Source organism: Mirounga angustirostris, unplaced genomic scaffold (genome assembly GCF_029215605.1).
Source record: "Mirounga angustirostris isolate CCGP_5_RB_7025 unplaced genomic scaffold, mMirAng1.0.hap1 SCAF_7, whole genome shotgun sequence".
In the NCBI taxonomy this organism is placed as follows: domain Eukaryota; kingdom Metazoa; phylum Chordata; class Mammalia; order Carnivora; family Phocidae; genus Mirounga; species Mirounga angustirostris.
This window is the reverse complement of record NW_026991715.1, coordinates 125477712-125491017: the sequence shown is the minus strand read 5'-3', so window position 1 is coordinate 125491017 and position 13306 is coordinate 125477712. Positions and strand designations below refer to the sequence as shown.

The window sequence follows — 13306 nt, the reverse complement described above, 5'->3', positions numbered from 1 at the left end:
AGAAATAACTGAAACTGTCCTTTAAAGAAGAAGGTTTGATAGCCCAACTTAATCTGATTTCTTAGCAATGGTCATTTTGGATGTCATCTTCAGTAATCTGTTGGAGTTTGTCATAGATATCAGCAGCCCATTTTACTCTGATCATTTAAGTTCAAAGAATTCTGTCATTCTTTTGAGATTTACTTGTGTAACACAGTTTTTTAGGGACTCTTTCTTATGGTAGCCCACTCTAACTTTTAATTCTTAATCCCTGGGTAATGGTACAAAAACAACCCATAGTGTTAGTCCCTATGTCATCCTATGAAAGAGATAGGAGAGAGAAAAGTAGAAGGTGAGGACATCACATTATGCAAACGTTGGGGCTTTATAGTAAAGGAGCTATGAGGAAATAACTTTAAGAAGTGTTTTTATCTGTGTTCAGTAGTCCTTAATATTATTTTCCTGTTGTTAATTTCCACCTGGTTTTAATGGGAATAAAATAGTTAATAGCCTATAGCTTTGGGGTTAGGAAACTAACATGGCTAATTTGTGAAATCTGAATAAGAAAGTAGTTGGTGGAATTAGGATAATGCAGGTAAGAAAACTTCTGAAACTGTGTTTAGTTTTTGTTGTCACTTTGTTACAGGTAAGGCACAAATTCATATGATATGTAGAAGTGCCAAATCAGATATACTACCAGGGATTTATTTTTGGTTGTCCTCCCCATTATCTCAACTGTACCTTATATTTTAAAAGTTTGCCCAATAAACCCTGTTTATTAAGTAATAATTTGTTTCCTGTATTTTTATTAATAAAAAACCTATTATTAGCCACTGGGGCTGAGCAGCCTGTTACACTGTATAGGTATTAGAAATTAAGCCAAAAACAAAGATACTTCAGTTAACTTTCTTAACTTTTACTTTAGACAAATGAATAGATTTCCATTATGTGAAGAGACAGTAAATAGCTGGATTTAAACTACTATATAAACATTCATGTCCTTTTGTTTTCTGTTAGACTAGAATAAAGAGAGGAGAGAACTATTTAGGAATTTATAACTGAAAGCATAATTCCTTAGATAGTTGGCTTCCACCAGAATCCCTATTCCATAATGAATGTTCTTCTGCTAAAGTGATCTATATTTTTTAAATATATACTTAAGCTTTTAAAAAACATATTACTTGTGTAGATATCAGGTGAAGAGTTGGGTATAATTACTTGGTTTATTTATGTGGGATTACTAGTGATTCTGATAAATCTCAGAAGCAAAAATAAATGAGATTAATTAATGTATTCTCAATTCTTAGAAGTTACTTTTTAACCCTACCTTTTTGGCTTCTCATTTATTAAATGAATAAAGATTTAAGATATGAAAAGTCATGCATATAAAGGAGTTGAGTTGTATTCTTAGGGACTAATAAACTCTTCTATTGCCCAAGTGATGTTTTAGGGTTTTACAGAGTTGATTGGTTTCTTTGGGGAGAGGTAGAATGCCTTTTAATAATTTGTCCCATTGATATTTATAACTTATTTTTAATCCCAAAATACTTGTAAGCAAATATTTTATAAGCAAATAATATAAAAAGACTTCTTACAGTCACTCAATTTCTAATAATCTGATTTTATTCCAAATAGTCCTGAACCAGCTGCCTCTTCCATCCCCTTTACCTGCTACAACTACAAAGAGCCTTCTCTTTAATGCACGAATAGCAGAAGAGGTGAATTGCCTTTTGGCCTGTAGGGATGATAATTTGGTTTCACAGCTTGTCCATAGCCTCAACCAGGTATCAACAGATCACATGTAAGTATAATTTAAAAGTGAAAGGTTTTGGTCTAAGAGAGTCAGTATTCCTGGTTTTATCCTTTATTTCAGAAAATTTACAAACAGTTTAATTTTAAAATATATGAATGGGGCACCTGGGTGACTCAGTGGGGTTAAGCATCTGCCTTCAGCTCAGGGCATGCTCTTGGGATACTGGGATTGAGCCCCCACATCGGGCTCCCTGCTCAGCAGGAAGTTGGCTTCTCCCTCTCCTTCTGCCGCTCCCCATGCTTGTGCTCTCTTTCCCTCTCTATGTCAAATAAATAAATAAACAAAAAAACCCTTTTATTTAAAAATAAAATATATGAATATCCAAATGAGCCTTACAGTAAGATTTAAATAGGCCATAGTTATTTTGAGACAATAGTTCTGACCCATGTAGCTATATGAAGGTCTTTTCAACTCTTTTTGAATAATTTTGGGATTCATCAAGGTGGATCTGTGCAAGGAGGTCTAAAGTTGCTCAAGAAGCTGTCTCCTCCTTGATAATGCTAGAGTGGTTAGAATTCCCAAATACTGGGGACTATAATCTGTTAGCTTTATTTGGAATAGGCTCACATACTTTCCATGGGAAGTTAACCAAAACTCAAGGACTGACTCCATGGATGGCTACTATAAAATTGGGAATAATTTTTCCCAGGATTTATCATACCATCTGAACCTAAGTGTGTATTTTCACCCAGTAGATTTTTAAAAAATAATATAAACATAAATTATATAGCTTATTTAGAAAATTTTTGCATATGAGTATACTTTAAAAAATTTTTACTACAGAACTAGTACATATTTATAATATGTAGATAAACAACACAAAAATGTATAAAAAGTTAAATCCCTCGGGGTGCCTGGCTGGCTCAGTTGATAAGAGCATGTGACTCTTGATCTCAGGGTTTTAAGTTCGAGCCCCACATTGGGTGTAGAGATTACTTAAAATCTTAAAAAAAAAAAAAAAAAGTTAAAACTCCCATTCTTATCCCTTCACATCTCATTTATACAGTGGTACTCATGTATCCTTTCTTTAATTTTTGCTTTTTATTTTTTTAAGATTTATTTATTTGAGAGAGAGTGTGTGTGTGAGGGGTAGGGAGAGGCAGAGGATGAGAAAGAATCTTCAAGCAGACTGCCCGCTGAGCAGGGAGCCCAACACAGGGCCCAGTCCCAGGACCCTGAGATCATGACCTAAGCCAAATCAAGAGCTCAACTGACTGAGCCACCCAGGCGCCCCTAATTTTTGCTTTTTAATTTAAAGATTCATTATTTAGAGGAATGAGGATAAAGCACATTATAATGGAGACTTGATGACTCTTACAGTAATATACTAAATGTGAATTTTCTGACAGAAAATGAGAAATAGTAAAAATCAGAAGGAAGTCTAATACTTATATTTTGTCACTCCAGAAATTCTTCAGTGTCTAAATATTATATCACTTCTATATCTATATGTACTTAACAATTATCACCAAATATTTAAAAAGATAAGGGAAATAGCACATATACATTTATGATTTATTTTATGGAAAGCTGCTTTAAGACTGCCCCCAGAAATTTACTGAAATTTATCATTGGACATCATTTTTATACATCTTTGTTATTACGTTTAATGAGTGGAACAGAGACCTATAAAATGTAAAATTAAAAACACTATATTTAATTTTATCATTTAAGTTCCATAGTTGTAAATTTAATTTGCTACTTACTTTTAAGTTTATTGAAAATTACAACTAAGCTTAACCACTTGCTTGGCGGTTTTTTTGCTCCCTGATGAGTTTATTTGAGAAAAGAATATTAGATGGAAAAGTTACATAATCTCTGGGTCTTGTTTTAACCAGTGTGGCAGCATTATTTCATTCAGAGGACAGTCTCAAAAAGGCAGACTCATAGTCAAATGTAAGAGAGAAAATATATTCCAAGTCCAAACATCAGCTTCTGTGCATAATTATCATCATTATACCCTTTCATTATTTTGAATAGTTTGAAGTTGATTCTGTTTTCTACTTTGAAACTAATATGAACATTTTAAATAAACTCATAGTTCCATAAAATCATGTTCAGGGCTTTTTTTTTTTTTCCCCTCTGTTTAAAATAGGGAAACAAAGTTTTCCTTACAAGAACTCCTCCCTGTCATTTTTGCTAATTCTATTCCAGGAATAGCATCTTCAAAAATCCATGAAGTTGTTGGACATCTTTTGTGATTTTTTTTTTTTTAATGCTATAAGTTCTTGATTTTCTACCTCAGTCTTTTCTGAATTTCACTAGTGAATTGCTATCTAACTAATATAGAATAGGGGATTCTTAATCACTATTCTAATTTTTTATGTTTATTTTTTTAATTCCAGAGAGTTGAAAGATAACCTTGGCAGTGATGATCCAGAAGGCGACATACCAGTCTTGTTGCAGGCCGTCCTGGCAAGGAGTCCTAATGTTTTCAGGGAGAAAAGTATGCAGAACAGATATGTACAAAGTGGTGAGATTTTTCATTGAATTTCATATTGTACTTTTTGTGGGTCTCTTGTCAGAGCTTGTTTCACATGTAATTAAATTCAAGTGTCTCCTTTAATAAGGTAGCCTATCATCATTGAATGCTGTGTTGATAGGTTGATACCTTGAATCCAGCCAAGAACAAGAAGGAAACTAAATGGATGTTAATATTCTTTTGCAGTTTAATATGTAACTAAATTCCTTGGGAATTAGACAAAGCTAAAGCATATTTTGTTAGATATTTCAGAATGCATTTGTTTACTTAATCAAAGAGCTTTAGAAGTCTTTTTATTTTAGAAAATCATGGCATTGGTATGAAAGGAGTCTTTTCATTAATCATGTAATAAAATATTTGCAGAGCTTTTCAACATGCAGTACTTGTATAACTAATTATGCCAAGTATTAGTTTCAGTACTGATGATTACATTCATAGTTATATAGTAAATTGGTTTAACACTTCTATCGCCTTAGCAATAGAAAAGTAGGTTTATAAGTACTATTAAGGAAAAATCTATTTATAATAAATAATAGCTAATAAATACTATAAAAAGCATAAAAATATGATATTTCAATATAGATAAAATTTGTATGTAGTCAGGGAGTACCCATGAGCATTTGTACTGAATCTTTCAAGCCCAAGTACTTATTTGGCTCTCAAGATTAAAATAGTCAGAAGGGAGTAGTTTAGACAACTCAGGCCCAGCTTAGTTAACTGATGAATTGTATTCAAGAATATTGCTGGGCGCTTGGGTGGTTCAGTTGGTTAAGTGACTGCCTTCGGCTCAGGTCATGATCCTGGGGTCCCTGGAACGAGTCCTGCATCGGGCTCCCTGCTCAGCAGGGAGTCTGCTTCTCCCTCTGACCCTCCCCCCCTCATGCTCGCTCTCTCTCTCTCTCTCTCTCTCTCTCTCTCTCTCTCTCATTCTCTCTCAAATAAGTAATAAAATCTTAAAAAAAAAAAATATTGCTAGATTTATTGGCAGTACCTCCATGAAGCCCTCCACTCCATTTCCTAGTTTTGTCTTGTTTTTTAAATAGTATTTGTTATTTTGTGTATTTGAGTGTGAGTTGTGTTTTTAAAGTAGTTGCATATTGTCCATTCCCCAAAGTGAATCTATGGAAATGCTTCTTCCCAAACTCCCCTTCCTGCAAATTGAAGGCAGGTCTGCAGGACAATACTGTATGTTCACCAGAACCAACAAGCTAGATTGCAGTAGGAGGAGACAGATAGTAATGGTGAGAAGTAAATCTAGAATTAAATGCTCTGGAAGAATGTTGTAATGAAAGAAAATATGGAGAGATCATTGATTGGAAGAAAAACTTACAGGATAGGAGCATTAAGTATAAGATAATGTGAGTAGATATAAAATTGAATAAAGGATGTCTTCCAAAGCTATTTATACTACATTTTGTAACATTTTTTAAAATATTTAATTTGGGTAGTAGATCACTCTAATAAAAAACTTTGAGAGATGGGTGCCTGGGTGGCTCAGTTGTTTAAGCGACTGCCTTCAGTGCTCAGGTCATGAACCTGGAGTCCCAGGATCGAGTCCCGCATCGGGCTCCCTGCTCAACAGGGAGTCTGCTTCTCCCTCTGACCCTCCCCCCTCTCATGCTCTCTCTCTATCATTAGCTCTCTCAATAAATAAATAAAAATCTTTAAAAAAAAATTTTTTTTTGAGAGTATTTACCTTTCAGTCACACATTTTGTATTTTATACTACATGCACTTATATTTTAGTCAAATACATTGATTTCTCCATATCATACTTTGTGAAAACATAAACTTAGCATTAAAAAATGAATTGATTCATTGTGTGTTATGATTCTTTTCTAAGCGTTTCCCTGGTGATATTTGGCTTTACAATTTAAAAGGGTGATTCTTGGTTGCTAAATGTAAATGTGAGTCACACATATGGAGCAAATTTAATAATATGAAATCACTTTATTCATAGTTCCTTGGAACTTTGAGATAATCAGAAAGGACCGTTAGAAATTTCATTTGCCCCCTTTTTAAAATAAAGCCATTGCTGTCAAACTAGTAATTCTAGCTTGTCTCAGACTGTTAATTCAGGGGAAACATTTTTTTAACTCTCATCTCATAGAGGATTGCCCTCCCTCTCAAAAAAAAAAAAAACAAAAAACAGTAATTATAGTAATTAAATTATTAAGCTATGGAACATATGATTTACTACTGAATTGAGTTGGAAGAGAAAGCTCAGAAGTTAATTTAGACTGCATATAAAAGAAAACACATTATTAGTGGTAGATTCTGAGGTGATTTTGAGCCCTCTTCTCATTCAGCTGCTGTTTTAGAACTAGAATCCCTACTGCAGTATTACTGGCAAATGAACATGTAACTTCTGTTTGAATGTTTTTGGTGAAAGGCACTTTTCGTATCAGTAGCAGGAAATGGAATTTGGGAATATAATGTGATGCTTGTAACTTCCCAAAAGATTAGCTATACATATCATAAGAAAGTTCAGGGTCAATCAGATTTTATCTTTAATTTTCAAATGTCTAAATAACTGAATTTTTCTGCATCTCCTATATAACAAAATGTCATTTGTGTAATAATTGAAGGAACAATGTCTAGCTTAAAAAGAAACATGAGAATCTGAAAGCTATCCTCACGTTTTCATTCTTTAATCAAATATTCATTTAATCCTTACTGTGTGGCAAAGGATTATTGTGGAAGAAGGAATAGGAGCATTCTGTTTCACTTCAGAACATTCAGATGGAAATTGCGGCAACTCAGAACGTTGGACCGCTCAATAAAATAGTATTCTTTTAAAACTGAGATCTGAATCACAGTGAAACAAGTAGTGTTGTGAAATTAAGCTTCTAAAGACTGCAGATGTCTGTAATAAAGTATTCCATGTAATGGAAAAACTACCCAACGACAACCTATTGTAGGAGGAATTGTGTAGTATTTGGTCAGTGTAGTATTTGGTCAGAGGTTAGATAAAGTGACTTCTAAAGCTTCTTTTCAAAGAAAATAAATTTAATTTAATAAATTAAATTAAATTAAATTAATTAATAATGGAATTTGGGAATATAATGTGATGCTTGTAATCCCCAAAAGATTAGCTATACATATCATAAGAAAGTTCAGGGTCAATCATAGATTTTATCTTTAATTTTAAAATGTCTAAATAACTGAATTTAAATTAAATTAAATCAAAGTAAAGCTAAATGATAGGACAGTAAGTAAGCAAGTAAAAAAAAATTTTTTTTAATTAAATACCTGTCTCTGAACAGAAAGAACTTTTGAATGTTTGTGATAGAGCAATTGCTTTAAATTATTTAAAAGACATTTTACCATTAAAAGAAAATAACATGTTTTCCATTTTTATGTGATATTTAGGAATGATGATGTCTCAGTATAAACTTTCTCAGAATTCCATGCACAGTAGTCCTGCATCTTCCAATTATCAACAAACCACTATCTCACATAGCCCCTCCAGGTAATATATGCATCATTTTATGAAGTACTGTTTTTTGTGATGAATATGCTTGTGAATACATACCTTTAGGTAATGGTGAATTATATGTAGTTGAAAAATTAAAATGCTTAGCTTTAAATAGTAATTCACATGAACATTTGTCTTAAAATGTTAGATGCAGAAATGCTCTAATATACTAATTGAAGTAGCTACCATCTTAGTAACTTAAATTCATGAAGACAAAAGAATGTGTTAAAATAATGTGTTTGAAATAATAAGAAAATTTATAGAGTAGAATTTAGGGAGCATGACTTTATCTTAAATGGATACTTTTATGCAAGTAAAATAAATGAATTACCTGTTTTTACAAATTGTTTAGTGTAACTCTTAAATTATGAATCATGAATAATTTTTATATTCTCTGTTTTTCAAAATTTACTGTTTGCATAGATTTTGTTTTATACAAACCAGAGTTTGGAGAATTTTATGACAGTAAAATTTCAAGGAATAGCATATTTATTTCATTTCCTGATATTGTTTATTTGGATTTTGGGTTTTAGCCGGTTTGTGCCACCACAGACAAGCTCTGGGAACAGATTTATGCCACAACAAAATAGCCCAGTGCCTAGTCCATATGCCCCACAAAGCCCTGCAGGATACATGCCATATTCCCATCCTTCAAGTTACACAACACATCCACAGATGCAGCAAGGTAAGAAAGTTTGTTGTTTATTTATAGGGAATGCCTATAATTTCAAGCAAATTTATTTTTTCTTATAATTTTTAAAATACAAACTAAAACACTATCCTGAAATTCATTTGGGAGGTAAAAGGATCCCTGTCATATGATTCTTTGGATTAGGTTATTATACAACTGAGTATAGTTACGAAATTAGAAAATGTTCTAATTTTTCTTAATTGGGCTTTCTTCTTACATAGCACTAAAGCCAAAGAAGAATTACGTTTTAATTGGTAAAGTATATATAGTGTGAAAATTTTACTATGGAGTAAATACAGTGCTGGTAGAGAAAATCTTAGATGCAAAAATTTCTGGAATTAGATTACTAGTTCTCAGTTGAAATCAGTTGATAATATGTCTTTTTAAGGCTATATTGCTTTGGCGGGGGGGTGCCTGGGTGGCTCAGTCATTAGGCGTCTGCCTTTGACTCGGGTCGTGATCCCAGGGGCCTGGGATGGAACCCCACATCGGGCTCTCTGCTCGGCGGGAAGTCTGTTTCTCCCTCTCCCACTCCCCTTGCTTGTGTTCCCTCTCTCACTGTCTCTCTCTGTCTCAGGTGAATGGATAAAATCTTTAAAAAAAAAAAAAAAAGTTATATTGCTTTGGGACATACGTCATGGCTTCTAAATAATTTTTTATTAGTAATGTAAATAAAGTATATACTTAAAGTAAAAAAGTATATACTTTTTTTGAAAAATTTTAGGAAGTACAAAAGGAAATATAAAAATTTGTGGTTTTGTCCCCCATAATTAACAGCAAATTTTTAACATTTGCAGTCAGTTATTAGTTCCTGTGTGTATTCTTCTTTTCTATTTTGCATGGAGTCAAATGTCCTTTATAAACTTTTTAACTTATAAACTTTTAATTTAATCATCAGTCAAAACAGCCATCTTCTGGTCTCCCAAAACTAGATAATGAAATATTAGGTTGAGACTATTTTATACACTAATTTAAGGGAAAACTAGGAGGCAGATGACACATTTGGAATAGATACCTCCAAAATTACAGAATTTAGATTGAGTGCTGAACATGAGTGTGTATGTATTTTGTATGTTCTTGATACTTGTGAAATATTAGTATACTCTGGCACACAAAGGTATGAGGAACATTTTAACTGTAATGAAAGGAAAGTGTTAAAAGGACACATTTGGGGACACCTGGGTGGCTCAGTCAGTTAAGTGTCTGCCTTTGGCTCAGGTCGTGATCCCAGGGTCCTGGGATCGAGACCCACATAGGGCTCTCTGCTCCGCGAGAAGGCTGTTTCTTTCTCCCTCTTCCATTCCCCCTGCTTGTGTTCCCTTTCTTGCTGTCCCTCTCCCTGTCAAATAAATAAATAAAATCTTTAAAAAAACGGACACATTTGTTTCTTATGGAAATATCCACGTACACATTCATATGTGTAGGAAAGAACTTAAGCTTTTACTCTGATACCCAGCTTTTTCAGAAGTTGAAATCACAAAATCAAAAGCAAAATATTAGTTTGAGCATCTGCCTGTTAGTAATGAGTTACTTCTTGGAAATTCTCAGATATTTGAGAAAATGAAAATATTACTCAGGGATTAGCCCCACCTGGATATTAAGGTTACCATAAATAAGAAATGTATTGTGGCAGGCACAAATGGATAGGTAAATGGGACAGAAAAGAATCCAAAAATAAGGGAAATACATATATGGAAATTTAGAGTATGTGGAAGGTAACATTTAAAATTTTTTTCAACCTGTTACAAAATTTTAGCTGTGTAGAAAAGTTGAAAGATAAGCACAATGAGCCCCTTCATCAACAGGCATCATAACTCTTCGCCATTAAATACATCTGCTAGGAAGAAGGAAGTTATATAAACACTAGATGTAATAATTCACCTCTAAAAAAATTAAGAACAGTTCTGTACTATCATTTAAAATGCAGTCTATATTTACTTTTCACCAGTTGTCCCAAATATGTCTTTCTTACCCTTTTTTTCCTCTTCAAAACGTGATCCGATTAGAGATGTGAATCAAAATTAAAATGAAATAAAATTTTATATTAACTATTAGTAAACATTTTTTAGTTATGTGATATCTAGTATCAACAAATGTGCAGGGAAATTTGAACTTCCTACATTCTTCATAGGGATATAAAGTGGTACAATCTTTTTAGAGAGCATTTTGACAATATCATAATTTGAAATGTATATGCATCCTTTAGTAGTTCAAATTCTCCCTCCCTTAAGAAGAGGCAAGGGGATAAAACATACTCAGTTTTATCTGTAAGTTCTACCATGTGCTGAGACAATTAGTTATTCATATGGAAAAAAGTAAAATTGAATTCCTGTCTCAACTACACAGAAAAATAAGATGGATTAAAGACCTAAGTGTGACAAAAAACAAAACTAAAATTTTAAAAAGAAAATGTAGAAGACTGTCTTTTTATGTTTTTGTTAAGGAGGGAATCTCAATGGCCAGTATACATGAAAAGATGCTTGGCTTCACTATTAATCAAGAAAATGTAAAAATTAAAATGAAAATCAGAGACCTTTCCCATTCTCAGGATGACAAACATTGTTGACAAGGATATAGAGCAGTAAGAACTCTCATATACTACCAGTAGAGTACAAATGGACATAAATAATTTGGAAAGCTATTTGTTAAAATTTAGTAAGGTTTAAAAATGAACCTGGGTGGCTCAGTCAGTTAAGTGTCTGCCTTCAGCTCAGGTCATGATCTCAGGGTCCTGGGATTGAGCCCCACATCAGGCTCCCTGCTTAGCAGGGAGCCTGCTTCTCCCTCTCCCACTGCTGCTCCCCCTGCTTGTGCTCTGTCACTCTCTCTCTGTCAAATAAATAAATAAAATATTTTAAAAAATAAAAACGGGCCTATCCAGCAGTTTCACTCCTAGACACATTTGTAAAAAAGTCCTGTATAAGAAGAATACAATACAGGTACATGTATACATGTACAAGAATATGCATTGTGTTTATGACAGCAAAAATACTGAAGCAATCTAAACATTGAATATAAGAATGGAATATTGTGTACATTATGCAGCAGAATATATCTGTTTATTTAAAATATGTGAATTTGGGGCGCCTGGGTGGCTCAGTCGTTAAACGTCTGCCTTCGGCTCAGGTCATGGTCCCAGGGTCCTGGGATCAATCAAGCCACACATCGGGCTCCCTGCTTGGCAGGAAGCCTGCTTCTCCCTCTTCCACTCCCCCTGCTTGTGTTCCCTCTCTCGCTGTGTCTCTCTCTGACAAATAAATAAAATCTTTTAAAAAAATAAAAATAAGGGCGCCTGGGTGGCTCAGTTGGTTAAGCGACTGCCTTCGGCTCAGGTCATGATCCTGGAGTCCCTGGATCGAGTCCCGCATCGGGCTCCCTGCTCGGCAGGGAGTCTGCTTCTCCCTCTGACCCTCCTCCCTCTCATGCTCTCTGTCTCTCATTCTCTCTGTCTCAAATAAATAAATAAAATCTTTAAAAAAAAAAAAAAAGAAAGAAAATATTAAAAAAAATAAAAATAAAATATGTGAATTTAACACTACACATATAAAAATGGATAAATTTCAACATTGAAATAAGCAAGTTAGAGAAGGATATATACATACATATAGCATACCATTTATATAAAGTTATATGTGAAACAGTGCTCTGTATTATTTAGGAATATATTCATTTATAGTAAAGGCATAAAGGTAATTCATAGAGTAAACTGTGAATTCAATATGGTGGTTACTTTTATGAAGTGGGGGAGGGAACAGAGGAGAGAAATATGCAGATATTGGAGAGCTTCAGCCTTATCTGATGTTTTATTTCTTTTCAAAAATGGGTCTGAATGATGTGGTACAGTGCTAAGATTTGATCAAGCTTTAGATAGTACATGAGTGCTCATTATTATTTTCTGTAATTTCTGTATGCTTAAAATATTTTGTGAACAATCGTTATTTTAACAGTTTATTTTTATACAGCTTTTTCTTTTTATTCTTATTAATTTCAGCATCAGTATCAAGTCCCATTGTTGCAGGTGGTTTGAGAAACATACATGATAATAAAGTTTCTGGTCCGTTGTCTGGCAATTCAGCTAATCATCATGCTGATAATCCTAGACATGGCTCAAGTGACGACTACCTACACATGGTGCACAGGCTAAGTAGTGACGTATGTAATACATTAGTTATCATTGAGGTAATAAAATAGTGTTAATATTTGTTTCATGACCTATTTTGATTCCACAGTTTAAATGGTATCTACTGTTATATGAAGAGTTATACCATGTCTGAGAATCTAGCTATGAACAATGTGGTTCCTAGACCCACAGAGCTTAGTCTAGAGTAAGATTGGTAAACTAGCCAGTAGTTTGACCTACAACTAAAAATGGCTTTTACATTTTTAAACAACAACAACAAAGAACAGTATGTGACAGAAATTATAGGTGGCCCACAAAGCCTAAAATATTTATTATCTGTCCCTTTACAGAAGTTTGCCAATCCTTGCTGTAGAAGTTTTGGTCCTTAATGAAATATAGTTTCATTTTTAAATACTTGTTCACACAAAAATGTTCCTTTAAATAATGAACCTTTATTAGTACATAGTTCTTTTTCCCTCTAGGACTTGCACATAACTTTATTCCCTGAAATTTAAGGTTGCTTTGATGTTTTAAGATATTCCACGTACTGGAATTGGTTTTGTGGTATCATCAGATAAGTTATATGTTACTGGTTTGTTGGTATTACCAGATAAGTTATATGTATATAAGGATAACAAAAATGACCGTGAACTCTGCCCTCTAGGCGTTTATAGCCTGGTAGGGTGTTCACAGCTCCTTTTGTAGAAAATAGTAAACAAAAATGGAGCATAGTAGTAATACCAG

At 33.5% G+C, this 13306-nt stretch overlaps 1 protein-coding gene across 4 annotated transcripts in view; it reads left to right on the top strand.

Annotated features, from left to right (window-relative positions):
• Positions 1-13306, top strand: part of NIPBL (NIPBL cohesin loading factor) — a 205628-nt gene that overhangs the window by 96749 nt on the left and 95573 nt on the right. For all 4 annotated transcript variants that reach the window (XM_064596787.1, XM_045862229.3, XM_064596788.1 and 1 more), the window contains exons 3-7: positions 1615-1780; positions 4138-4265; positions 7646-7745; positions 8285-8436; positions 12434-12594. In XM_064596787.1, coding sequence (XP_064452857.1) covers positions 1615-1780; positions 4138-4265; positions 7646-7745; positions 8285-8436; positions 12434-12594 — 707 coding nt within the window. The remainder of the gene's footprint in view (positions 1-1614; positions 1781-4137; positions 4266-7645; positions 7746-8284; positions 8437-12433; positions 12595-13306) is intronic.